General features: G+C 45.1%; 3 protein-coding genes across 5 annotated transcripts in view; 2 read left to right on the top strand and 1 right to left on the bottom strand.

The window, feature by feature from the left end:
• Nucleotides 1–27,014, bottom strand: part of F8 (coagulation factor VIII) — a 138,707-nt gene that overhangs the window by 12,870 nt on the left and 98,823 nt on the right. For all 3 annotated transcript variants that reach the window (XM_049872384.1, XM_049872383.1, XM_049872382.1), the window contains 10 exons: nucleotides 25,213–25,425; nucleotides 24,695–24,923; nucleotides 24,298–24,480; nucleotides 20,291–20,407; nucleotides 19,436–19,507; nucleotides 18,293–18,378; nucleotides 13,732–13,887; nucleotides 2,078–2,222; nucleotides 1,546–1,694; nucleotides 386–562 (listed from right to left, as the gene is read on the bottom strand). In XM_049872384.1, coding sequence (XP_049728341.1) covers nucleotides 386–562; nucleotides 1,546–1,694; nucleotides 2,078–2,222; nucleotides 13,732–13,887; nucleotides 18,293–18,378; nucleotides 19,436–19,507; nucleotides 20,291–20,407; nucleotides 24,298–24,480; nucleotides 24,695–24,923; nucleotides 25,213–25,425 — 1,527 coding nt within the window. The remainder of the gene's footprint in view (nucleotides 1–385; nucleotides 563–1,545; nucleotides 1,695–2,077; nucleotides 2,223–13,731; nucleotides 13,888–18,292; nucleotides 18,379–19,435; nucleotides 19,508–20,290; nucleotides 20,408–24,297; nucleotides 24,481–24,694; nucleotides 24,924–25,212; nucleotides 25,426–27,014) is intronic.
• Nucleotides 3,872–7,398, top strand: LOC126068997 (histone H2A-Bbd type 2/3). Its single transcript, XM_049871852.1, has 3 exons — nucleotides 3,872–3,900; nucleotides 6,513–6,736; nucleotides 6,926–7,398. Exons 1-3 carry the CDS (start codon nucleotides 3,872–3,874, stop codon nucleotides 7,255–7,257), a joined length of 585 nt encoding a protein of 194 aa, XP_049727809.1. The 3' UTR covers nucleotides 7,258–7,398.
• On the top strand, nucleotides 8,436–9,735 carry F8A1 (coagulation factor VIII associated 1). Its single transcript, XM_049872417.1, has one exon. It carries the CDS (start codon nucleotides 8,456–8,458, stop codon nucleotides 9,629–9,631), a length of 1,176 nt encoding a protein of 391 aa, XP_049728374.1. The 5' UTR covers nucleotides 8,436–8,455; the 3' UTR covers nucleotides 9,632–9,735.

Raw genomic sequence — 27,014 nt, 5'->3', positions numbered from 1 at the left:
GTTCTCCTCTGTCCTATAGGGTCTCTATGAGTCGGAATCGACTTGACGGCAATGAGTTAGGTTTTGATTTTTCGATGAGGATATAGGCATCACTGAGCATTTGGCAAATAACTCTCATTCTTCACTCCTCTGATTCTTGCCATCCTCCTGGATGACATCAATATCCATGATGTCAACTTATGGCCCTACTTTGCCCTTTTCCTGGGATGATACCTTCTTGCTTAGAGTCACTGTGTCCTCACAGAATGCCTTTCACAGTGTTCTGCTACTACAGGCACCCAGTAAATATTACCCTGAAAGTTTGATCAAATATCATCCTTTTTTTAAGTTGCTAGACGTCAAGCTCTAGGAGAGGTTTTATGTTTCTCCTATGAGATGAGCATACCTTTACTTTGTCATTCTGAAGAAAGAGAGTCCAGTGATGACCATCTTGACTGCTGGAGATGAGGAACTCCTTTACATACATGCTAGTAAGGAGAGATTTTGCCCCCTGGGTGGTAATTCCTGTGACTTTCATTGTCTTCTGGAAGTCCACTTGCAGCCACTCTTTTGGATTATTCACCTGGGGAAGTGAGTGTTGGAATAGTATCCTACTGGTCACAATTTGCTGACCCCAAATCCCTTCTCCTTAACCATATCCCAGCACTTATCATTCTGCATTTTAATGGCCTGTTGGCCAGTCTCCCCTATTATACTCTAAGCAACTTGAGGGCAGGAGTTTTGCATGATTCATCTCTATATCTCCAGGGTCAGCCACTTAATAGGTACCCAGTAAATGTTTTCTGAATGAATATAAGCCATATAGTAAGTCATAATCTACCAGCAAAAATATATTCATAGTGACTACAGTATGAAAAGTTTGGCAATGTGGCGTACCACCTGTTTTGTTTAAAATAAATCCCTGGAGGAGTACAGCCAATTAGCTCCATTCATCTCAAAAAGCTGCTCAGTGATTGAAAATCACGGATTGAATGGTTCTGGAAAAGAACTGTGTCCAATGCACTGTACATGGTTGTGACCCTTTCCTTTGTAGAACTGAGAAACTGAGGAAAAAAGCTAATTGTTGGTATTTCTCCATACGACTGACAATTCTTTGACAGATCTTAGGCCAGTACTGGATATAGAGATTCTTCTTCCAGGAGGTTCAGTTGGGGATCATTTCCCTAGCGAATGCTGTGTGAAATCACATAATACCAAAAACCAAACCCAGGGCTGTCAAGTCGATTCCGACTCATAGCGACCCTGTAGGACAGAGTAGAACTGCCCAACAGTTTCCAAGGAGCACCTGGCAGATTTGGACTGCCAACCCTTTGGTTAGCAGCTGTAGCACTTAACCACTACGCCACCAGGGTTTCCAAAATCACATAATACATCTAATAAATGCCTATAGGATTTTCTGCCCAGAGTCAACCTTCCTTGACACTTTCTGGAAACAACCAGTTGACAGAAATGTCTCTGAAGAAACAGTGAAGGGCTTTCCCTATTCTTCCCCAACCACTACTCCCTGATCTCAGTCAGTGAAACAACAAATCTGTTGCCTCTTACCTGTGGTCTCCAGGCATTGGTTCTCCCCTGAAGGTGAAGTCGGGCTTGTGAAGGAGACCAGGTGGCAAAAATATTGGTGAAGTAGGATGAGGCAGTAATTTGTGCATCTGATATTGTTTTACTCTCCATTCCCAGTGGCATGCTACAACCTCAAAGAAATGAAAGGAAAATGCCATCACAAAGTCATACTGCAGCCTAGATTCACTCTAGGGCTACTGTCATCATGATGTCATTTCCCAGGTATCGACTTTTGGGTATATTCTGTTATTGTTAATATGCCCCTTTTTTCTGTTCAGCTCTGCTCAGTTCTCTTTGACTTTGATTTGCCTTGTTAATAGCAGTGTAGGAAGTGGCCGCCCCTGGGGTTCCCATGGTTAGGGTGACCAAGCCATGGGCTTACCCAGAACTTTCCTGGTTTTAGCACTGATATTTTCTAGTCCTGAGAAACCCCTCAGTCCTGGGCAAACTGGGATGGTTGGTCATCCTACCCAAGGTGGAGAGAGGAAAGGATGTGGGATGGCTTGGCACTTACTGTTTAAATCACAGCCAATCAACTCCATGCGAAGAGTGCTGCGAATGCTATGATGTGTTGGGTGCAAACGGATGTACTGAGCAATAATTGGAGGATTAAAAATATTGTGTTTTATCCCAGATGAATCCACATTACCAAAGAAGACCTATAGACAGGGATTAGGACAAAGACACAAAAAATGAAGACAGAGTAAAAAGCAATGCCTTTCCAATCATAATCTTCTTTCTAATTTTGCTTCATGCATTTCTCAACAGCATTTAACACCCAAACAAAACCATTCTGGTTAGAATGATATTAGGATAGTATACATAAAGGAGCAAAGCACCAAGAAGAGTAGAACAAGGGGGATTAGGTCTGGGGCAGGTGAAATATTTTTCTACTTTGGGTTCCTATAAAAGGTTCATAAGTTGAGGAACCTGCTTAGGGTTTTGCTACTCCAGTGTGGTCCAAAGACCAGCAGCATCAGCATCAGCATCACTTGAGGGCTAATAGGAAATGTAGTAGCTGGGGCGCCACCCCAGATCCACTGAATGGAACTTACATTTTTACAAGCTCCCCAGATGCTCCCTATGCACAGTAAAGTCTGAGAAGCACTGGTTTGGAACAAGAGTAAGCCGTGAAAGGGGTACTGGGAGTTGTCAGCTTCTCCTCCACACTGGTCTCAGAATGATCTCCCAAGCATGTGGTTCATGTGTGTGTGGGTGTGTGTGAACACTTGCAAGTGTGCATTCATGTACGTGTGCATGTGTGTATGAACTGTGGGGCATTGATTAACAATCCGTTGCATATAAATTCATGAAACACACGTTAGTATCCAACATGTGGGGTTTAGGACATTGGCATGTCTAGGATCTGGAGAAAAATATATGATATATTCAAGTAAAAGGGAACACATTTTGAGAAAGCCTAGATATAAACCACGGGATATCATTTAAGGAAAGTTGAAATCTGATCTCTCGTAGAACACCTGGTATTCTGTATCTGTTTCCGCGCTCTAAAATAGGCATTAACATAAGTCTCTTTTATGATCACATGTCAGAGTAACAGTATTATGGAGAATTTTAGGAAGTTGTCCTGTCATGTAACAATTCTTTTCTTCTTATGGAATAGAAAATAGTAAGTTTATATCATTGCTCTTTGAAGAGATACAGCTAGAACGCTCCTTAGGAGCAAGAATGGCAAGACTTCTTGTCACATAGTTTGGACATGTTATCAGGAGGGATCAGTCCCTGGAGAAGGACATCATGCTTGGTAAAGTACAGGGTCAACGAAAAACAGGAAGACCCTCAACAGGATGGATTGACACAGTGGCTGCAACAATGGACTCGAGCATGACAACAATGGTGAGGATGGCGCAGGACTGGGCAGTGTTTTGTTCTGTTGTACATAGGGTCGCTATGAGTCAGAGACGACTCAACAATATCTAACAACAACAACATTGTTCTTAAACAAGTTATACCAAAAATTACAGCATTTTTTGTTAAACATACCTATCGTTTGGGTTAAGATCAAATTAATAACATATACAAATCACCAACATTTGTTTAAAGATTCACCACGTACTCTTTTATCTATATATGGGGAAATTTGACCTTTTATTTGTGGTCTTTAGACTTGACCCTTGCAAGAGCTAATGTGATTAAATCCCAGGGAACAAATGTATCAGCCTTCTATACTGCCCCCTGTACTTAAAGATGTTAGTTGTTGCCGAATTGGCTCCAAGTCATGGCAACCTCATGCATAACAGAACAAAATGTTGCCCAGTCCTGCACAGTCTTCATGATTGTTGGTATCATGGAGGGAGAGGCCATGGGCCAAGGAATGTGGGCAGCCTCTTGTTGTTAGCTGCCATCGAGTCGGTTCCAACTCATAGTGACCTTATGCACAACACAACGAAACACTGCTTGGTGCTGAGCCATCCTTAAAATCGTTGTTATGCTTGAGCTCATTGTTGCAGCCACTGTGTCAATCCACCTCACTGAAGGTCTTCCTCTTTTCCGCTGACCCTGTACTTTGCCGAGCACGATGTCCTTCTCCAGGGACTGATTCCTCCTGACAACTTGTCCGAAGTATGTAAGATGCATTGTTGCCATCCTTGCTTTTAAGGAGCATTCTAGTTGTACTTCTTCCAACACAGATTTATTCATTCTTCTGGCAGTCCATGGTATATTCAATATTCTTCGCCAACACCACAATTCAAAGGCATCAATTCTTCTTCGGTCTTCCTTATTCATTGTCCAGCTTTCTCATGCATATGAGGAGATTGAAAATATCATAGCTTGGGCCAGGGGCACCTTAGTCTTCAAGGTGACAACTTTGCTCTTCAACACTTTAAAGAGGTCCTTTGCAGCAGATTTACCCAGTGCAACGCGTCTTTTAATTTCTTGACTGCTGCTTCCATGGCTGTTGATTGTGGATCCAAGTAAAATGAAATCCTTGACAACTTCAATCTTTTCTCCATTTATCATGATGTTGCTCACTGGTCCAGTTGTGAGGATTTTTGTTTTCTTTATGTTGAGGTGCAATCTATACTGAAAGCTGTGGTCTTTGATCTTCATTAGTAAGTGCTTCAAGTTCTGTTCACTATCAGCAAGCAAGGTTGTGTCATCTGCATAACGCCGGTTGTTAATGAGTCTTCCTCCAATCCTGATGCCCCGTTCTTCCTCATATAGTTCAGCTTCTCGGGTTATTTGCTCAGCATACAGATTGACTAGGTATGGTGAAAGAATACAACCCTGCCGCACACCTTTCTTGACTTTAAACCAATCAGTATCCCCTTTTTCTGTCCGAACAACTGCCTCTTGATCTATGTAAAGGTTCCTCATGAGCACAATTCAGTGTTCTGGAATTCCCATTCTTCGCAGTGTTATCCATCGTTTGTTATGATCCACACAGTCAAATGCCTTTGCATAATCAATAAAACATAGGTAAACATGCTTCTGGTATTCTCTGCTTTCAGCCAGGATCCATCTGACATCAGCAATGACATCCCTGGTTCCACGTCCTATTCTGAAACCGGCCTGAATTTCTGGCAGTTCCCTGTTGATATACTGCTGCAGCCATTTTTTAATGATCTTCAGCAAAAATTTGTTTGTGTGTGATACTAATGATATTGTTCTATAATTTCCACATTCAGTTGGATCACCTTTCTTGGGAATAGGCATAAATATGGATCTCTTGCAATCAGTTGGCCAGGAAGCTGTCTCCATATTTTATGTCTGTCAGTTTGTCGTACTGTGGGGGCTTGTGTGTTGCTGTGATGTCGGAAGCTATGCCACTGGTATTCAGATACCAGCAGGGTCACCCATGGAGGACAGGTTTCAGCTGAGCTTCCAGGCTAAGACAGACTAGGAAGAAGGACCTGGCAGTCTACTTCTGAAAAGCATTAGCCAGTGAAAACCTTATGAATAGCAATGGAACATTGTCTGATATAATGCTGGAAGATGAGCCCCCCAGGTTGGAAGGCACTCAAAAGATGACTGGGGAAGAGCTGCCTCCTCAAAGTGGAGTCGACCTTAATGACGTGGATGGTGTAAAGCTTTCGGGACCTTTGTCCACTGATGTGGCATGACTCAAAATGAGAAGAAACAGCTGCAAACATCCATTAATAATTGGAACCTGGAATGTACAAAGTATGAATCTAGGAAAACTGGAAACCTTCAAAAATTAAATGGGACACATAAACATTGATATCCTAGGCATTAGTGAGCTCAAATGGACTGGTATTGGCCATTTTGAATCGGACAATCACATAGTCTACTATGCTGGGAATGACAACTTGAAGAGGAATGGTGTTGCATTCATCTCAAACAGAACGTTTCAAGATGTATTCTGAAGTACAACACTGTCAGTAATAGGATAATATCCATACGCCTAACAAGGAAGACCAGTTAATACGACTATTATTCAAATTTAGGCACCAACCACTAGGGCCACAGAAACAGAAGCGCGGCCTCTACAAGCTGTATACAGATTCTCTCCTAGAGTCCTCCAGTAGGAAAGCAGCTGTGCTGACACCTTGATTTTAGCCTACTGATTTTTGACTACTGACCTCCAAACTATAACAGAATAAATTTGTGTTGTTTTATGCCATTAAGTTTGTTGGAATTATATTCAAGTTCACATATTACAAAATCCTGTTACTGTGGAAACACAAGACTGCCCAATGATTAAATTTATTTAAGCATAACTTTATGGTTTTCTTAATCCTAAACAATAACTAGATATAATGCTAGTTTATGTGATCAATAAACCTATACAAGTTTAGACTTCTTGAAAGCCCTATGGAGCAGTTGTACTCTGTCCTATGGGATCACTATCAGTTGGAATCAACTTGATGGGAAGGGTTTGGTTTGGGTTTAGGGCCTGGCAGGAAGGGAGAACACGGGAGTGAGTCCTTGATGTACAGAGGGTGATGAAAACGTTCTGGCGTTAGGAAGTGGCGCTGGTTGCACGACACGCGGGCTGGTACTGCACACGGTCTTGCGGGCCACGTTGAAGTCGAGCAGCAAAGCGGAGTCCCCCCCCACCCCCACCCCCGCCCCCGCCCCCGCCCCCAGGCCGTGTCAGCGATTGACAGTGGCCCTTCCGGGCCCAGGTGGAAGGAAGCCAGTGACGTCACGCAGGCCACGTGTCTCACAAAGGCTGCCCCTCTGACCAGTGAGGGGCCGGTCGGCGGGCGCTAGGAGACAGCGGGGTGCCTGCGTCGAAGCGTCGGTTGTGAGAGGCCGGTGGAGGCCGCAGCAGCTGGACGGTTGGACCAGGCGCGCCGGAGAAGTCGCAGCGAACCGAGCCGCATGGCCGGGAAACGGAGCCGTCGTGGTGGTGGTGGTGGTGGTGGTGGTGGAGGTGGTGGAGGTGGAGGGGGAGGTGGAGGGTCCTCCCGTCGCCAGAGGCGGACCCGCTCTCGCACCGAGCTGATCTTCTCCGCCAGCCACGTGGCGCATCTGCTCCGGGAGGGCCACTACGCCCAGCGCCTGAGTTCGTCGGCGCCCGTGTTCCTGGCGGCCATCCTCAAGTGCCTGACGGCCAAGATCCTGGAGCTGGCGGGCAACGAGGCCCAGAACAGCGGCAGGAGGCTCGTCACCCCGGAGCTCGTGGATATGGCCGTGCACAACAACGCTCTGCTCAGTGGCTTCTTCCTGACTACGACCATCTCCCAGGTGGCCCCGGCCCGCTAGTGAGGGTCCCAGGGCCCGTGCCAGACGCGCTCCCAGCCCCCAGCCGGGGAGGCACCCGGCGGCCTGCCTTCCCTTCGGCCTCGGGCAGCCTCCGTATCAGTTCTATTAAAGTGTTTTCAGAAACCCTGGGTGTGCGTGAGTCCCTCTGTGGCCGGCCGGTGGCCCTGAGGCCTGCACGTGGAGAATCCCAGAGGGACATGGCTGGAGGGGTGGGGGGGGTGGGGGGGGTGGGGTGAGAGTGGTGGTGGTCTGGGCCGGGGCTTGACTCCCGGGCTTCAGAGACGGAGGAGGAGCAGTCTCTCCTGGCGACGGTGCGGGGAGAGGGCGCGGGGGGTGCAGAAGACTCCCCCCCCTCCCCCCACGGCCTCTGAGGAGGTCAAGGTCTGGGGGCCCCCTGGCAGGGTGAAGCCCCCAAGGTGGGGGTGCCAGCTGCGATGGAGCCGAAGACCGTGGCTGTGGCGCCCAAGGCTTTATGCAGAGGAGGCAAGCCTAAGGGCCACAGGGGCGGGGTGGCAAGGGGGACACAGCGGTGGACAGGGACTTCAAGGGGGCAGGGGCGACGATGAGGAGGCAGGCGGAAAACAGTAAAGAGAGGCACCAAAAAGGAACGGTGGTCGTGCAGGACCACTTTAGTCGGAGTCCGTAAATTTTGAGACGCCTAACGGGTTTAGGGAAACCCTGGCGGCCTAGTGGTTAGCAGCCGGACTGCTAGCCGAAAAGGTCAGCAGTTGGAATCCACCAGCCGCCCCCTGGAAACCCTAGGGGGCAGTTCCGCTCGGTCCTATAGGGTCGCTTAGAGTCAGAATCAACTCAATGGCAATGGGTTTGGTGGTTTTTCTTTTGCTTTTTGTTGCTGTTGTTGTTGTTGTGGCTGTTTGTTTGCTTTTAACAGGTTTAGAGCACCTCTGGCAACGCGGGTAAACAAGCCGTCCTAACCTAGCAGCAGCCCTAGCCCGGCCAGGCCCCTCCCGCCCTCCATTTTTGCATACGCGGCCAGCGTCCGGCCAGGCCCCGACTCCCAAAGCTCGATGTGCCTGTCACCTCGGCCAAGGGGAGGGCGGGGGGCGCCCCGCGGGGGCGCGGCCGCGGCTGCCGCAGCGTGACGCCGGTCACGTCGCGGCCGCCGTGCCCGCCCGCTGCGGCCGCCGTCACGTTCGCCGCTTACGTCTGCGCGCCCGGAAGCGCTGAGGCGGCGAAGATGGCGGCTGCCGGCGCCGGTTTGGGCGGCGGTGCGGGCCCGGGGCCCGAGGCCGGGGACTTCCTGGCCCGGTACCGGCTGGTGTCGAACAAGCTGAAGAAGCGGTTCCTGCGGAAGCCGAACGTGGCCGAGGCCGGGGAGCAGTTCGGGCAGCTGGGCCGCGAGCTGCGCGCCCAGGAGTGCCTGCCCTACGCCGCCTGGTGCCAGCTGGCGGTGGCCCGCTGCCAGCAGGCGCTCTTCCACGGGCCCGGCGAGGCGCTGGCGCTCACCGAGGCCGCGCGCCTCTTCCTGCGGCAGGAGCGTGACGCGCGCCAGCGCCTGGTCTGCCCCGCCGCCTACGGGGAGCCGCTGCAGGCCGCCGCCAGCGCCTTGGGCGCCGCCGTGCGCCTGCACCTCGAGCTGGGCCAGCCGGCCGCCGCCGCCGCGCTCTGCCTCGAGCTGGCCGCCGCCCTGCGCGACCTGGGCCAGCCGGCCGCCGCCGCCGGCCACTTCCAGCGGGCCGCCCAGCTGCAGCTGCCCCAGCTGCCCCTGGCCGCGCTGCAAGCGCTCGGCGACGCCGCCTCCTGCCAGCTGCTGGCGCGGGACTACAACGCGGCCTTGGCGGTCTTCACGCGCATGCAGCGCCTGGCGCGGGAGCACGGCACCCACCCGGTGCAGCCGCCGCCGCCTCCGCCGCCGCCGCCGTCGTCGTCGTCGTCGTTGTCGTCGTCGTCGCTACAGCTACAGCTACAGGGGCCGCAGCCGCCCGGGCCCCCGCCGGGACCCGACACGGCCCTGGTCCTGCCGGTGCCGCTCCCTGCTAGCGCCGGCTCTGCGGCGCCTTCTCCCGCCGCTCTGGGCGCCTTCTCAGACGTGCTGGTCCGCTGCGAAGTGTCCCGCGTGCTGCTGCTGCTCCTCCTGCAGCCACCGCCCGCCAAGCTGCTGCCGGAGCACGCCCAGACCTTGGAGAAGTACTCCTGGGAGGCTTTCGACAGCCACGGGCAGGAGAGCAGCGGCCAGCTTCCCGAGGAGCTCTTCCTGCTGCTCCAGTCCTTGGTCATGGCGACCCACGAAAAGGACACCGAAGCCATCAAGTCGCTGCAGGTGGAGATGTGGCCGCTGCTGAGTGCCGAGCAGAACCACCTCCTGCACCTCGTCCTGCAAGAAACCATCTCCCCCTCGGGACAGGGGATCTGATCAGTCCCATTAACCAAGTGACTCTTTTCCTGTTAGCAAACCTCACGCATCCACCTTTGCATCTGGGGAGAAATAAAAGACGTTTTTCCTCATCGTACTGTTTTGTGTTATTGCTGTGGTCACCATGGGAATCAGAATTTAGTTTACTGAAGATTAGCTGTGTCCCAAGTGCTTGTTTCCATAATAATTAAAAAAAAAAAAAAACACCAGTTGCCGTGGCTGGGTTCTGAGTCATGGGGACCCGGTGTGTGCAGAGTAGCACTGCACTCCCTGCATAGGGTTTTCCAGGCGTGACCTTTCAGAAGCAGATCGCCAGGCCTTTCTTCTGAGGCATGTCTGGGTGGCTTCGGAGAGTAGGAGGAAACACGTGATGATAGACTCGGGCTAGGGGCCCGATTCTCTTCCCCAAGACGGCAACACAGAGATGAGAATCTCCCTAGTAGTTGCCTAGGGCTACCCGAACAAGTGACCACAAACCCGGTAGCTTCTAAGGAACTGTTATTCCCTCACAGTTCTCGAGGCCAGAAGTCCAGATTCAAGGCCCTAGGGGAGAATGCTTCCTTGCCTCTTCCATGTTCTGGTGGTTCCAGGCGTTCCTTGGCTTTTAGACACATCATTCCAATCTTCTCTGCCTGTGTCTTCCCATGGCAGCCTCCTCTCTCCTCTGTGTGCCTTCACCCCTTCTCTCTGTGTCTTCTCCTCCTCTTAGAAGGACAAATCTCACTGAATTTTGGGCCCACCAGGATAATCCAAAGCGATCTCACCTCAGGATCCTTCACTTAGCTACATCTGCAAAGACCCTTTTCCCAAGTAGGGCCACTGTCACAGGTTCCGAGCTGGACATAATTCTCTCTCTCTCTCTCTCTCCCCGCCCTCTTTTTTTTTTTTTTTTTGTGGGTGGAGAGGGGGAGCACCATTCAACCCACTACACTCTTTTATTCCCCTCCTCTTTTTCCTCCCCCCAACCCAGCCCCATCTTTATTTTATACTGAGGATTTTCTTTTGCATAAAACCAAAACCCGTTGCCGTCCTGTCGATTCCGACTCGTAGCGACCCTATAGGACAGAGTAGAACTGCCCCGTAGGGTTTCCAAGGAGTCCCTGGTGGATTCGAACTGCCGACCTTAATTAAGGTTAGCAGCCCTAGCTCTTAACCACTACGCCACTGGGATAACCAACAACAACAACAACAACCCAAACCCACTGCCGTCGAGTCAATTCTGACTCACAGCGACCCTATAGGACAGAGTAGAACTGCCCCATAGAGTTTCCAAGGAGCGCCTGGCAGATTCCAACTGCTGACCCTTTGGTTAGCAGCCCTAGCACTTAGCCACTAGGCCACCGGGATAGCTCTGCTTAAATTCTTAAGCTATGTGATTTTATCCTGACTCTGGCCTCACCTCTCAGCTGATTTCTATGTCTTGGTGATCACCAATTTCTCCTGCGTTTCATCCGCCCCGTACATGTTCCTGGGAATAATTTTATTCCTTACAGCTGGGTGGTTGTTAACAGCCCTAAATCCATGATTGATAGAGTTATTCTAATACTCCTAACTGGTGGTTTAGATTTGACTCATCTGTATAATGTGAATATCTTACCTACTTGTCAGGAGGCAAAAAGCAGAGCTAGATAACTTCTCTTTCAGCTCCGATAGATACTTGTGCATTTGAAACGTACAGCGTATCTAGCACGTGCGCGATGCCGGGAAATGAACCTGCGGAGCTGATTTGCCACGCAGTCCTTATTCTGATAGCTGCGGCGCACGTGTGTCCAGTGCAATAGTTCCAAGGCATTGGGGTTCACAGTTTTGGTTCTATTCTGATACCAAAAACCAAACCAAACCAAACCTGTTGCTGTCGAGCCAGTTCCGACTCAGAGCGACCCTGGAGGACAGAGTAGAACTGCCCCCATAGAGTTTCCAAGGAGCGCCTGGCGGGTTGGAACTGCTGACCTTTTGGTTAGCAGTCGTAGCTCTTAACCACTACGCCACCACGGTTTCCTCTAGTCTTCCGATAGCTGTGTGTAATCTAGATTACAACTTTTATTTGTAATAGGGATCTTTCTGCAGTTTTTCATTCAAACGCGTAAAATCAGAGCGTGTCTCTTTGGTATTTTGTGATTATGTACATGCGAGGCAGTATCGTTGTTCACCATTTCGTTTCTTTCCTTCCTTCCTTCCTTCCTTCCTTCCTTTCCTTCCTTCCTTCCTTCCCTCCCTCCCTCCCTTCCTTCCTTCCTTCCTCCTCTTTCTTCCTTTCCTTTTCCTTTCTTCTTTTTTCTTTTTTACAGTTTTAGGGTAGTAGTAAGAGCTCCTCAAAATAAGCCTCATCCTTAAACACTCAACTTTGGGGAAATGGATCCTTTAGGCTGGAGTTGTATACACTACTAAGCTTTTAGGGTGAGATTTAAGGGCACAGCTTGGGGGTGGATTTTCCTGTGTTTGTTTTGAGGGGGGCGGGGATGGGGGAGGGTTGCGATGCTGAGTTAAGCGGCTCAAAATGGGTGCGACTTTTAGGGTACTCTTTTCTGTTTCTGGAGTCCCTAGGTGGGGCGAATAGGTTACCATGCCCCACTGCTAACTGAAAGGTTGGAGGTTCAAGTCCACCTAGAGGCACCTCAGAAGAAAGGCCTGGAAATCTACTTCCAAAATATCAGGCCTTGAAAACCCTATGGAGCACACTTTTACTCTGACACGTGGAGCTGTCATGAGTCAGAGTCGACTTCAATGGCAACCGGTTGGTTTTCATTTCTACTTCAGTGTGGGCCTAGCAGGTCAGGAAATCCAGGAGCAGCCCATTTGAGACGGATCCAGCCACCATTCCTCTGCTCTCATTTGGCTGCCAGGAAGGGGTCTACTGACCTCTAGACTCCTAGTCCAATTTATTGCAAATGTTGTCACAGTACACGCTTCTTTGTTCTTTGGCTTTTTCTGGTACGCTCCTCGACCCGGGACTGCAGACCTGGTCGGCCGCCCTACTCTCTTATGACAGGAATGCCAAGGAGTTACGGAGGGTGACCGCTGAGATCATTTGGATTGCGGCTTAAGGAAAAGCCGCCTTGGGCCTCTGGTCTAAACTCCTTGTGGCAGGGCGTTGGGGCTGGGGGTGGGGGTGGGGGTGGGGGTGGGGGTGGGGGTGGGAGGGGATTCCCAGAGAGCCCAGTATGGGGTATGCAAGCATGATTGGAAGGAAACACTGAAGCGCCTTGTTTTCCGTTGGCTCATTAATGGATCTCTCTCAGAATCTTAGTGCCACGGATAGCTGGTCCAAGGCCTGGTTCCATCATTTCGGAGTTCACTTGCTACATAGCACCTCAATATCAAAGTTAATACTGATTCCTAACACTATCAAAGATAAATATTTTTCTAAAGGATGTGATCAGTGTGATTTTAAATGTGAAGACCGGGGGAAAGATCCTTATTATTTAAATATTCATTGAAAAGTAGAAATTAGCATTCAAAATATTGTAAACTATTGGAAACGGTGGCAGTGAAGTTGTGCTCCTCACTGGGTGTGGGGGCTCCCCTTTGACCCCATTAGTCCTGTGGGAGTCAGCATCGCTCTCAGGCATAGATAGTAAAGCTAGTACTCTTGTTCCTCCCTCACAAATGCAAACTTATTTTGATTTTTGCTCATTAATAGGAATGAAGAAAAAGACGTTTTCCAGGTCAGTAGTTCTATCAGATGCCTGGGGCTGTGTTCATTTGCTCCAGGAGAGCCATATCTGGAATTGCAATTGTTGCTGGCATCACCACCTAATTCAATTTGTGATGATTTGTCATTTTCCATTTCAACCTGGTTGGCTTACTGTCACCTTAAACCTAGCATATCCATAAGCGAACTCACCGTCTTATCCGTTCAGTGAATCCTGAATCACATTTCTGCCAATAGAGCATCTCTTCATTTCTATGGTCTATGAGATGCTCGATGCTACTATTTTGGTTTTGTTCATATGTCTGTAATCACTGCAACTGCCCATAAGGTGGAAAATTATTTTTTGGAGTTAAGTTTGTAGAAGCTATGAGTGTTTGCCCCATATCTGAAATCTGTCAGAAGTTCTTTAAAGGATGCATGCATTTTCTTGAAAGGACTAATAACATACCATCAAGGTCCCAGTGGAGTTCCCTCGATAACTCTGCCACTTCTTCCCATCAAGGCTATACATGATGATAAATTGAGAGATGTAGAGGCTGGAGAGCTTCTGGCGGGCACCTTGGGTCTTGATGCCATGAATAATCATTGGTGCCAACAGATCCACCTATCAGTTAAAACAACACTTTATTTTAACCTGTTTTTAAATGTGTGTACCAGTTCCTGAAATTAACTCTTGGCTTAGGAAGAATTCACACTGGTGCACATACACCCAGCATTACCTTGGATACGTAGGTGGAGCAGACACCAGTGTTGAAATGTTGATATGTATGTGATGGGATGGGATAAATAGTGGGAACTGGTAAGAAAGGTGCTTATTGAGTTCACAGCCTGCTCCCTGGCAAACCAGGCTACTTCTAAATCATTGATCCCCCATTTTCTCTACACCTGTACTTTGTGCTGCACACAGGGACCCACGTACCTTAACTTCTTGCACACAACTTAGCCGCAGCCAAGCCAAAGCCAACTTCCTCTCCTCTTCCCAGACGGGCCCTCAATCCAATATCCTATTCAGTGATAAACTGCTATGCGTCCTTCAAATGTTAGTTCAGAAACTATCTCTCCTGGTTAGACTTTCTTAACTCTCCCAGACAAATATAGTTCTGCTTCTTTAATGTTTTTACTTCACTCTATATACCTTCAGCAAATTACTGCACCATATTATAAAGGTTGCTTTGCTGGCCTGCCTCCCTTATTAGACTGAGATTCTTAAGGCAGTGAATCTAACTGAGTCAATGTTATTGACTGAATTGTGCACCCTCCAAATATGTATTGGAGTCCTGACTCCCATACTTGTGGATATAACCCCTTTTGGGAATAGGATTTTCTTTGTGATGTTAATGAAGCCGTATCAACGTGGAGTGTGTCCTAAACCTGATCACTTCTGAGGGATAAAAAGAGCAGCATAGACGCGGAAGGTAGCAAGCACAAACAGAGGGGAAGATAATGCCACATGACGATCTGCAAGGGAATGCTGAGAATTTGAAGTTGAGACACAGATTTCCCCGGAGCAGATAGAGAGGGCCTTCCCTTAGAGCCAGCGCCCTAGGACCTCTAGCTATCTAAACCATGAGAAAATAAATTTCTGTTCTTTAAAGCCACCTACTTGTGGTATTTCTGTTGTAGTAGCTCTAGGTAACTGAGACAATCACCTAATCTCTCTGTGTCTCAGTTTCTTCATCTGTAAGTGGAGATAATAACAGTATTTATTTCAAAGGGTTATCATGAGGATTAAAGAGTTGATACTTCTGAAAAGCATTAGCCAGTGAAAACCTTATGAATAGCAGCGGAACATTGTCTGATATAGTGCTGGAAGATGAGCCCCCCAAGTTGGAAGGCACTCAAAAGATGACTGGGGAAGAGCTGGCTCCTCAAAGTAGAGTCGACCTTAATGACGTGGATGGAGTCAAGCTTTCAGGACCTTCATTTGCTGATGTAGCACAACTCAAAATGAGAAGAAACAGCTGCAAACATCTATTAATAATCAGAACCTGGAATATATGAAGTATGAATCTAGGAAAATTGGAAATTGTCAAAAATGAAATGGAACACATAAACATCAATATCCTAGGCATTAGTGAGCTGAAATGGACTGGTATTGGCCATTTTGAATCGGACAATCATACAGTCTACTATGCTGGGAATGACAACTTGAAGAGGAATGGTGTTGCATTCATCTTCAAAAAGAACGTTTCAAGATGTATCCTGAAGTACAATGCTGTCAGTGATACGATAATATCCATACGCCTACAAGGAAGACCAGTTAATACGACTATTATTCAAATTTATGCACCAACCACTAGAGCCAAAGATGAAGAAATAGAAGATTTTTATCAGCTGCTGCAGTCTGAAATTGATCGCACATGCAATCAAGATGCATTGATAATTACTGGCGATTCAGATGTGAAAGTTGGAAACAAAGAAGAAGGATCAGTAGTTGGAAAATATGGCCTTGGGGACAGAAACAATACCAGAGATCGAATGATAGTATTTTGCAAGACCAACGACTTCTTCATTGCAAATACCTTCTTTCACCAACATAAACAGTGACTATACACATGGACCTCAGCAGATGGGACACACAGAAATCAAATTGGGTACATCTGTGGAAAGAGACGATGGGAAAGCTCAATATCATCAGTCAGAACAAGGCCAGGGGATGACTATGGAACAGACCATCAATCGCTCATATGCAAGTTCAAGCTGAAACTGAAGAAAATCAGAGCAAGTCCATAAGAGCCAAAATATGACCTTGAGTATATCCCACCTGAATTGAACACTAATGACCGGAGATGAGACAAGTTGTGGAATGACATCAAGGACATCATACATGAAGAAAGCAAGAGGTCACTGAAAAGACAGGAAAGAAAGAAAAGGCCAAGATGGATGTCAGAGGAGGCTCTGAAACATGCTCTTGAACGTTGAGCAGCTAAAGCAAGAGGAAGAATTGATGAAGTAAAAGAACTGAACTGAAGATTTCAAAGGGTGGCTCGAGAAGACAAAGTAAAGTATTATAATGACACGTGCAAAGAGCTGGAGATGGAAAACCAAAACGGAAGAACACGCTCGGCGTTTCTCAAGCTGAAAGAATGGAAGAAAAAATTCAAGCCTCAATTTGCAATAGTGAAAGATTCCATAGGGAAAATATTAAATGACGCAGGAAGCATCAAAAGAAGATGGAAGAAATACACAGTCATTATACCAAAAAGAATTAGTCGATGTTCAACCATTTCAAGAGGTGGCATATGATCAGTAACCAATGGTACTGAAGGAAGAAGTCCAAGCTGCTCTGAAGGCATTGGCAAAAAACAAGGCTCCAGGAATTGATGGATTATCAATTGAGATGTTTCAACAAACATATGTAGCGCTGGAGGTGCTCACTCGTCTATGCCAAGAAATATGGAAGACAGCTTCCTGGCCAACTGACTGGAAGAGATCCATATTTATGCCTATTCCCAAGAAAGGTGATCCAACCGAATGTGGAAATTATAGAACAATATCATTAATATCGCATGCAAGCAAAATTTTGCTGAAGATCATTCAAAAACGGCTGCAGCAGTATATCCACGGGCAACTGCCAGAAATACAGGCTGGTTTCAGAAGAGGACGTGGAACCAGGGATATCACTGCTGATGTCAGATGGATACTGGGTGAAAGCAGAGAATACCAGAAGGATGTTTACTTGTGTTTTATTGACTATGCAAAGGCATTCGACTGTGTAGATCATAACAAACTATGGATAACACTGTGAAGAATGGGAATTCCAGAACACTTAATTGTGCTCATGAGGAACCTTTACATAGATCAAGAGGCAGTTGTTCGTACAGAACAAGGAGATACTGATTGGTTTAAAGTCAGGAAAGGTGTGCGTCAGGGTTGTATTCTTTCACCATACCTATTCAATCTGCACGCTGAGCAAATAATCTGAGAAGCTGGACTATATGAAGAAGAATGGGGCATCATGATTGGAGGAAGACTCGTTAACAACCTGTGTTATGCAGACGACACAACCTTGCTTGCTGAAAGTGAAGAGGACTTGAAGCACTTATGATGAAGATCAAAGACCACAGCCTTCAGTATGGATTACACCTCAACATAAAGAAAACAAAAATCCTCAGAACTGGACCAATGAGCAACATCATGATAAATGGAGAAAAGATTGACATTGTCAAGGATTTCATTTTACTTGGATCCATAATCAACAGCCATGGAAGCAGCAGTCAAGAAATCAAAAGATGCATTGCATTGGGCAAATCTGCTGGAAAAGACCTCTTTAAAGTGTTGAAGAGCAAAGATGTCACCTTGAAGACTAAGGTGCGCCTAACCCAAGCCATGGTATTTTCAATGGGATCATATGCATGTGAAAGCTGGACAATGAATAAGGAAGACCAAAGAAGAATTGACGCCTTTGAGTTATGGTGTTGGTGAAGAATACTGAATATACATACTATGTACTGCCAAAAGAACAAACAAATCTGTCTTGGAAGAAGTACAGCCAGAATGCTCCTTAGAGTCACGGATGGTGAGACTGTGTCTTACATACTTTGGACATGTTGTCAGGAGGGATCAGTCTCTGGAGAAGGATATCATGCTTGGCAGAGTACAGGGTCAGCGGAAAAGAGGAAGACCCTGAATGAGGTGGATTGACACAGTGGCTGCAACAATGAGCTCAAGCATAAGAAGGACTGTAAGGATGGGTCAGGGCTGGGCAGTGTTGTGCATAGGGTCGCTATGAGTCGGAACTGACTCGACGGCACCTAACAACAAAACTTTATATATATATAAAGTGGATTCCAACTCGTAAGGACACTATAGGACAGGGCTTCCGAGAAGCACCTGGTGGATTGAAACTGCCAACATTTTGGTTAGCAGCTGAGCTCTTAACCACTATGCCACCAGGGCTCCAACATATATAGACACTTTATATATATACATAGAGAGAGAGCTTACAAGAGGAAGAAGTGATATGATTGAATGTGATATATTTCCCATCATTGATTCGTTTTTCTAACCTTGATCCAGGAAAAGGGATCCTTGGTGCTCCAGGCATTGACTGATCCAGTATAATGAAGTCTGGCCAGCTTTGGGGCCCACTGTCCTTTGACCAAGAGAAGAGAGAGATTAAATTCAGTTGGGTTGGTCCTAGACACTTGGGAATGAAATTATTCTCTTAAGAAAAGCTAAGAAAAGCTAATCCTAGTTGTGGAGAAAACAGAGAAAGTCATAAAGACTTCATAGCTCAGTGTGGATTACTACTGAATGGTTTTGATTGTCTTTGTTGTCCATTCTATTTTCTAGCATTGAATAATTTTGTTGATTGTTAGTACTTCTAATTAGCTGATACTGGAATTTGTTACCAGTACTAACAAATAATATTATTTCTTTATTACACAAAATATGTTCATTGTAGAAAAATCAGAGAATGCAAAATAAAAACATAAGTAAAAATACAAGAAGCTCAAAGTATAATTTGAGACACAGTACAGTATGAAAAGTGCTACACGGAAGTATGTGCATGATCCTATTAAAAAAAACATAAAAAATGATTCTGCCTTTTTGTATGGGGAGAGTTATGAAAGGTTTTATAAAGGAGGCAAGGCTAGGAAACTGAGTCTTGAAGGATGTGGAAGAGTTTGCAAGACAGAAAAGTATGGAAGGAATAGTTTTGATGGGGGAGTGAGCATGTGTAAAGGCAAAGAGTCAAGAAATGACATGGCACGCTCAGAAAGAGTACTTCAGTATTCAAGAAGGATAGGGTGCAAGGGGCAGTGAACGTTAGGAGACAAGAATGGAGAGTTTGGCAGTGTTCACAGAAGGTTTTGTTCTGAAGGTAACAAACAGGAAGCTACTAAAACAGTTTAAGCAGGAAGTGGGGTGATTGGATTTGTGCTTTAGAAATATCATTCCTGCCACAGTGAAGAGAATGAATTCAAGGGAGCAATACCGAAGGCAGGGAGGCCATTCATGGAGGCAATGGCATTACCCAGATGAGAAATGATGGTGGCCTGAATTAAAATGGTCTCACTGGGAAACAGAGAGAGGTACTTATGAGGTAGAATTAATACAACCATAGTGATGGATTGGTTACCTGAATCTAACAGAAATAAAAAAGATATAATCAGCCCAGGTTTGTGGAGGGAAATAATAGTATTTACCATAATGTCCTGAAGCTGTAATCTGAGAATCTCTAATGCGTCCAGAAGCCATTCCCAGGGGAGTCTGACACTCTGAAATCAAACAGGGGAAACACAGTAGCTGGAGGTGTAGAGAATTCAGATTCAGAAATGTTAAGTCAGTGAAAATGGGAGAACACCAACAAAAGCTAACATCTTTTAGTGTTTACTATATGTCAAGGGCCCTGGTGGTGCAGTGGTTAAGAGCTTGGCTGCTAAGCACAAGGTCGATAGTTCAAATGCAACAGCTACTCCTTGGAAACCCTATGGGGCAGTTCTACTCTGGAACTGACTTGACAGCAATGGGTTTTTTTTTTTTTAATGTGTCAAGAACTGTACTAAATATTTTATTGTACTATCTCATTTAATTCATGCAAGCAGGTAGGTATAACTATTTACATTTTGCAGCTCAGAAAACTAGGGCTCACACATAAGTAGACCAGAGGTTCTCTTACTTGTTCAGGGTGAAATTCCCAAAGTCTTCCAAGTGATATTTGTAAGTTATCTTTGGTAACTGAATCAAAATTAAGTCCCCAAATTTTCTCTTGAGATCTTGGAGCTCCATCAAGTTGTAAAAATGAAGAGATATTTTTAGCACCAATTTATTGAATATTTAGAGCTTCAGGTCCAAAGTGTTCAAAGCTTCAAGTGTATCTTCCCTCCTCTGAGGACTCTGATGATTTCTACCAGCAATATCTATTTTAAATTTCATAACAGCTGTGAGCTTGTATTAATCCCTTACAAAGATAACCATTCCAGGAAGAGAAAAAAGATGACATGAAATTGTATAGAAGTGGGCTAGGTACGCAGTGAGCCTCTGCCCACAGTGCTACTCACCCTTGCTGTACACCAGAAAAAGAGTGCTCATTCCAGCTTGTAGATGCTCACCAATAAGGCATTCTACCCGCCAAATCCCAGCTTTGGATGGCAGCATTTCCACTGTCTCAAACATGCCTTATCAAAAACAAAGAGAACACAACTTACAAAAATCTGTTGAATTCCTATACACAAACAAAAAGAATTTCAAAAAGAAAATCAGGAAAGTAGTACCATTTATAATAGCCCCTAAGAAGATAAAATATTTAGGAATAAATCTAACCAGGAATGTAAAAGACCTATACAAAGAAAACTACAAAATACTATTGCAAGAAACCAAAAGAGACCTACATAAATGGTAAAACATATCATGCTCATGGATAGGAAGACTCAACATTGTGAAAATGTTAATCCTACCCAAAGCGATCTACACATATAATGCAATCCTGATCCAAATATTAATAGCATTCTTGAACAAGCTGGAAAAACTAATTGCCAATTTTATATGGAAAGAGCCCCCAGATAAGCAAAGCATTATTGAAGAAAAAGAATAAAGTAGGAGACCTCACGCTACCTGATCTCTGAACCTACTATACAGCCATGGTAGTCAGAACAGGCTGGTACTGGTACAACAACAGACACATTGACAAATGGAACAGAATCGAGAACCCACATGTAAATCCACCCATCTACAGCCACCTGATCTTTGACAAAGGACCAAAGCCCATCAAATGTGGAAAAGACAGTCTTTTTAACAAATTGATGCTAGCAAAACTGGATGTCCATCTGTAAAAAATGAAAGAGGACTCATATGTCACACCATACACAAAAAGTAACTCAAAATGGATCAAAGACCTAAATATAAAACCTAAAATAATAAAGATCATCGAAGAAAAAATAGGGACAACACACACACACAACAAAGAGAAAAACCAGACCTATTGCTGTCGAGTCAATTCCAACTCATAGTGACCCTGAGGGCCCTAATATATGGCATAAATACAATACAGACCATAACTAACAATGCACAACCACCAGAGGAGAAACTAGTTAACTGGGAGCTCCTAAAAATTAAACACTTATGCTCATCAAAAGACTTCACCAAAAGAGTAAAAAGAGAACCTACAGATTTGGAAAAATTTTTTGGCTATGACATATCCAACAAGGGTCTAATCTCTAAAATCTATACAATACTTCAACATCTCAACAACAAAAAGACAACCCAATTAAAAAACAGGCAAAGATATGAACAGACACTTCACCAAAGAAGACATTCAGGTGGCTAACAGACACATGAGGGAATGCTCGCAATCATTAGCCATTAGAGAAATGCAAATCAAAACTACAATGAGATACCATCTCACCCCAACGTTAGTGGCACTAATAAAAAAAAACAGAAAATAACAAATGTTGGAGAGGCTGTGGAGAGACTGGAACTCTTAGGCACTGCTGGTGGGAATATAAAACGGTACAACCATTTTGGAACACAATATGGTGCCTCCTTAAAAAGCTAGAAATAGAAATACCACACAATCCAGCAATCCTACTCCTAGGAATATATCCTAGAGAAATAAAGAGCCATCACACGAATAGACACATGCACACTCATGTTCATTGCAGCATTATTCACAATAGCAAGAAGATGGAAACAACCTAAATACCCATCAACAGATGAATGGATAAATAAATTGTGGTACATACACACAATGGAACACTAACCAAAAACACCAAACCCGTTGCCGTCGAGTCGATTCCAACTCATAGCGAACCTACAGGACAGAGTAGAGCTGCCCCATAGAGTTTCCAAGGAGCACCTGGTGGATTTGAACTGCTGACCTTTCTGTTAGCAGCCATAGCACTTAACCACTATGCCACCAGGGTTTCCATATTATATATAGATAAAGAACAGTGATGAATAAACAGAACATCTCACAACATGGATGAATCTGGAGGGCATTATGCTGAGTGAAATAAGTGAGTCACAAAAGGAAAAATACTGTATGAGACCACTATTTTAAAAACCCAAGAAAAGGTTTACACGCAGAAAAAAACAATCTTTGATGGTTAAGACGGAGGGGAGAGGTGGAGAAGGGAAATCACTAACTAGATAGTAGACAAGTGTTAACTCTGGTGAAGGAAAAGACAGCACACAATATAGCGGAAGTCAGCACAATTTGACCAAGGCAAAGTCATAGATGCTTCCTAGGCACATCCAAACGCTTTGAGGGAATGAGTTACTGGGGCTGAGGGCTGGGGACCATGGTCTCAGGGGACATCTAGGTCAATCAGCATAATGTAGTTCATAAAGAAAATGTTCTACATCCTACTTTGATGAATGGTGTCTAGGGTCTTAAAAGCTTGCCAGTGGCCATCTAAGATACAACTATTGGTCCCAGTATGTTCGGAGCAAAAGAGAATGAAGAAAACCAAAGATACAAGGAAAGTATTAGTCCAAAGGACTAATGGACCACACGAACTACAGCCGGAAAAACAAGATGGTGTCCTGCTACCATTACCAACAACTTTGACAGGGATCACAATACAGGGTCCCAGGCAGAGCGGGAGAAAAATGTATAACAAAAAATCAAATTCAGTAAAAAAAAAGACCAGATTTACTGGTCTGACAGAGACTGGAGGAACTCCTGAGACTATGGCCCCCTGGGCACTCTGCTAACTCAGAACCAAAGCCACTCCACCTTTCAGCCAAGGATTAGACAGGCCTACAAAACAAACAATAACACATGTGAGGAACGTGCTTCTTAGTTCAATCAAGTATACAAGACCAAACGGGCAACACCTGCCCAAAAGCAAAGACAAGGAGGTGGGAACAGACAGGAAAACTGGATGAATAGACACAGAGAACCCAGGGTGGAAAGGGAAAGGCGGGATGCTTGCTATGTGAGGCACTGGAGATTGAATTCTGATTCCGCCTCCTATCTGGGAAATGAAAGAGTCAGGGTGGCTGAATGTTTTGGTGGTGGAGACAGGAGAATGCTCCTGAATTAGGATGGTCTGCATTCCCAGGGTTTTTCAGAGCAAAAGATATGTTTCTCGCTGGGCAGAGAATGGGCTCCTTGGAACACAGAGGTCAGGGTGAGGTACATCTTGGGTCTAGTTCACTAGGGGTAACTAAAGACATAAAGTAAACCCAGTAGCAAGAAACTGGAGGTAAATGGTGACGGGCTGAGGAATGAGTCACAAGTGATCACCCAGAATAAAAGTGAAAGCAGCCAGGTCAAGGGAAGTTCATGAGAGAGGGTCTCAAGCAGGACCCTTGGAAGAGTCCCTGAAAATGCTCTGCGAGAGGAAGAGTCAGCTTTAAATACCTACCAGGTGCAGACAATGTGAACGGTGCCAGTTGTAAGTTGGTGAGAGCTGTTCTACCCATTTACCCTAAACCTATCCATGCCAGAGTTCAAAACAGCACAGTATAGACAAGATAGATAGAGGTGTCAACCACCCTTACTTACAAGTTCTGAGTTTTGAGTAATATTTTGGCGTGGACGCTGTAATTTCTGACTTGAACTGTGAGGTAAAGTGACTGCAGGCCTGTTTATCACTTAAGAGTGAGCAGACAAGTCACAGGGCTTATCTGAATTTTCATCCCAAAACAGGGGAAGTTTCCCTCCCGCCCATTAAACTTTTTTTTTAAGTTGTGTTTTAAAACACTTGGTGAGTAGTGCTTAATTAATGTACTGGTTGCATATATAAACCAATCAGTCTTTGGATAACTACTGATGCCATGTGGGATTCGAGATGGAAAATGAAAGTGCTGCAACATTCACTGTCCATTTATTCTGTTGCCTTTCCTTTAAAGCACTTTTCCTGTATCTGAAATTATCTTGTTCATTTGCTAATTAACCATCTCTCTGCAGGTTAAAGTTACTTGAAAAAGTAAGTTACCTGAGAGCAGGGAGTTTGTCTCCTTTGTTCACTGATTGTATTCCTAGTGCCTAGGCCAGTGCCTAGAATATACATTTAAAGTACACAATAAGTAGTCAGAAGAAAGAGCACACACTGGTTCATACCTGGATATAGGTTGTAGACTGCCATTTTATACTCCTCTTTTTTCCGTATAGTGAACACGTGTCCACTGAAATGAATAGAATGGATATTTTCATTGCTGCCCATGCTGAGCAGGTACCACCGGATCCTTTGATCCTGAGCCATTACTAAGCCAGGCAGTGTATCCATCACATAGCCATTGATTGCTATTGAAGGAGAACACAGAGAAGGCTATGAAAACCTATTGCAGGCATTTCTTTCTCTCCACCCCACCAAAAATACTGATGATTCTGAGGGTTCCACTCCCACACGTATACTCTCGATTCATACATTATTCAAGCCTTCTGCTCAAGGCTCATTTAACACAGTGCATGCTGCATTTTACAGTAATATTTGGTATATATATGTGGTATATATTACCATGGAAGACATAGTTCTTTTTAAAAGCGGGGTCCTCCATCTGGATATTGCAGGGAGCCTTGCAGTTTCTTTCCATGTTTTCAGTGAAGTACCAGCTCTTGGTCTCATCAAAGATAGTGAAAAGCAGAGCAAATTCCTGAACTGTCAGTTGTCTCCCATGAGCAGGGTTCAGCGTGTTAGTGTGGCATATCAGAAGGGGTCCAATCAAGCCTGAGTGCAGATCTTTTTCCTGGGGAGGGAAGATGTCAATCCTATGTGTATAAGCTCTCTCTCACCTATGAACCACAGTAGACTTCTCATCAACTTTCATGCCACCCCAACTCATCCCATATTTTCCCACAGCACAATTCATCCTCTTCAGTAGATTCCAGAGTAGTACTTCTAAAACACAAATATGTCACCTCCCCTATTTAAAACTTCCCATTGCTTTTGGGATAAATACCAAAATTCTTAGCAGAACACACAGAGGTCACTTCTTTTCCACCATAAAGTGGCCAGCATAATGGAGACTTGCTTACCAGATCAACATCAGAGAAATAAGCCCAGGCCTTGCAGTCAAATTCATCTTCAGTGGGTGCCATATGACGTTGCACTTGCCAAAAGTAAGATTTGGTTTCATTAGGCTTCACTAAATTTTTTCTAGGTTCTGTTCCTTGTCTCTGATCTTCCTCATAAGAAATAAGACTAGAATAGAAGGAGTAAGGACGAGAGGCCTGGTTTTTGAAAGTCACCTGCGGAGAAAAAGAAAAAAATCACAAGCATCCTCTTTTTAGGGTCTTAAAGTTCTTAGCTTAGGGATCACAGACCTAATAGGAACACCAAAATTTTGGGTTTTATCCAAGTTTTTAATACCCTGGAGGAAGTGGTATAGGGGGTGGATTTTGTTATATCCCAAACCTAAAGATCTACAGAAGACACAAGAATTCTAAAATCTTTAAGGCATGAACTCAAAGTTGCAAAGGAGAAAAATTCTTAAATACTTAAAAGCAATTCCAAAGTAAAAGGTGAAATATCGCCACAGGGGTTTTAAGAGGCAACAACCCCAGGAGCTGATGCCGAACTCAAGGTTCTTCATGACAAATTCCGGTATGAATGCATATGATCTTTTTTAAAAAGACTTGTTTTTCAGATTTAAAAAGTTATTCATAGTTATTGTAGAACATATGAAAAGTAAAATAAAATTCAAGGCAGAAAAAAATTCCCATAATTTTAGAATCTTCAACAATCAACTGGGACAATGGATGGTTTTTTGGGAAAAAATAAAACTACTTTGATCTCACACAATGCACCAAAATAACTTGTAGTCTGTAGGAAATATTAACAGATGTAAAAGTAAATGCAAAAAATTAAACTGTAAAAAGAAAGCTGAAGGAAGTATAGGTGATTTTTTAAAAACCTCTGGATGGGGAGGAATTTTTATAAATATAAAGGGAATAAATGAGTCATAAAGGAAAGATTGCTGGGTTATCCAAACAAACAAACAAACAAACAAACAAAAAAACCCACTGCCATCGAGTCAATTCTGACACATACCAACCCTATAGGACAGACTAGAATCACCCCATAGGATTTCCAAGGCTGTAAATCTTTAGGGAAGCAAACTGCTGCACCTTTTTTCCACAGAGCAGCTGGTAGATTAGAATCACTGACCTATTGGTTAGCCACCGAATGCTTAACCACTGCACCAACAGGGCTCCTCGATTGATGGGGTAAAAAAAAAAAAAACCAAACCCAGCCAGTGCCATCAAGTCGATTCTGACTCATAGCGACCCTATGGGACAGAGTAGAGCTGCCCCATCGAGTTTCCAAGGAGCGCCTGGTGGATTTGAACTGCAGACCTTTTGGTTAGCAGCCGTAGCACTTAACCACTACGCCACCAGGGGGTGCTACCTACAAACTCAAACTTTTTTACTTCAAAAGCATCATGTATAAAATTAAAGATGACAAACTTGGAAAAACACTTTCACCGAAATGATCAATGTTTAATATCTATAATATATAAGCCCTTGGAAGCAGCAGTCAAGAAATCAAACAATGTACTGAATTGGGCAAACCAGCTGCAAAAGACCTCTTTAAAGTGTTAAAAATCAAAGACATCACTTTGAGCACTAAGGCGCGCCTGACATCACTTTGAGCACTAAGGCGCGCCTGACCCAAGCCCATGGTGTTTTCAACCACCTCAAATGCATGTGAAAGCTGAATATGCCATGGAGTGCCAAAAGAACGAACAAATTCATCTTGGAAGAAGTACAACCAGAACGGTCCTTAGAACCAAGGATGGTGAGGCTGCATCTTACATCCTTTGGACATGTTGTCAGGA

This window comes from Elephas maximus, chromosome X, assembly GCF_024166365.1.
Source record: "Elephas maximus indicus isolate mEleMax1 chromosome X, mEleMax1 primary haplotype, whole genome shotgun sequence".
Lineage (NCBI taxonomy): Eukaryota > Metazoa > Chordata > Mammalia > Proboscidea > Elephantidae > Elephas > Elephas maximus.
The sequence above is the reverse complement of the archived record's forward strand: the minus strand, read 5'-3'. Positions and strand labels throughout refer to the sequence as shown.

Excerpts from the sequence above, each read along its gene's own strand:
- F8A1 (XM_049872417.1), top strand. The coding sequence starts at position 8,456 with ATGGCGGCTGCCGGCGCCGGTTTGGGCGGCGGTGCGGGCCCGGGGCCC.
- LOC126068997 (XM_049871852.1), top strand. The coding sequence starts at position 3,872 with ATGGAGGGAGAGGCCATGGGCCAAGGAAT. Across the intron at positions 3,901-6,512 it reads GAGGCCATGGGCCAAGGAAT|GAAGTGGCGCTGGTTGCACG; the intron begins GTGGGCAGCCTC and ends TTCTGGCGTTAG. Across the intron at positions 6,737-6,925 it reads AAAGGCTGCCCCTCTGACCA|GTGGTGGAGGTGGAGGGGGA; the intron begins GTGAGGGGCCGG and ends GTGGTGGTGGAG.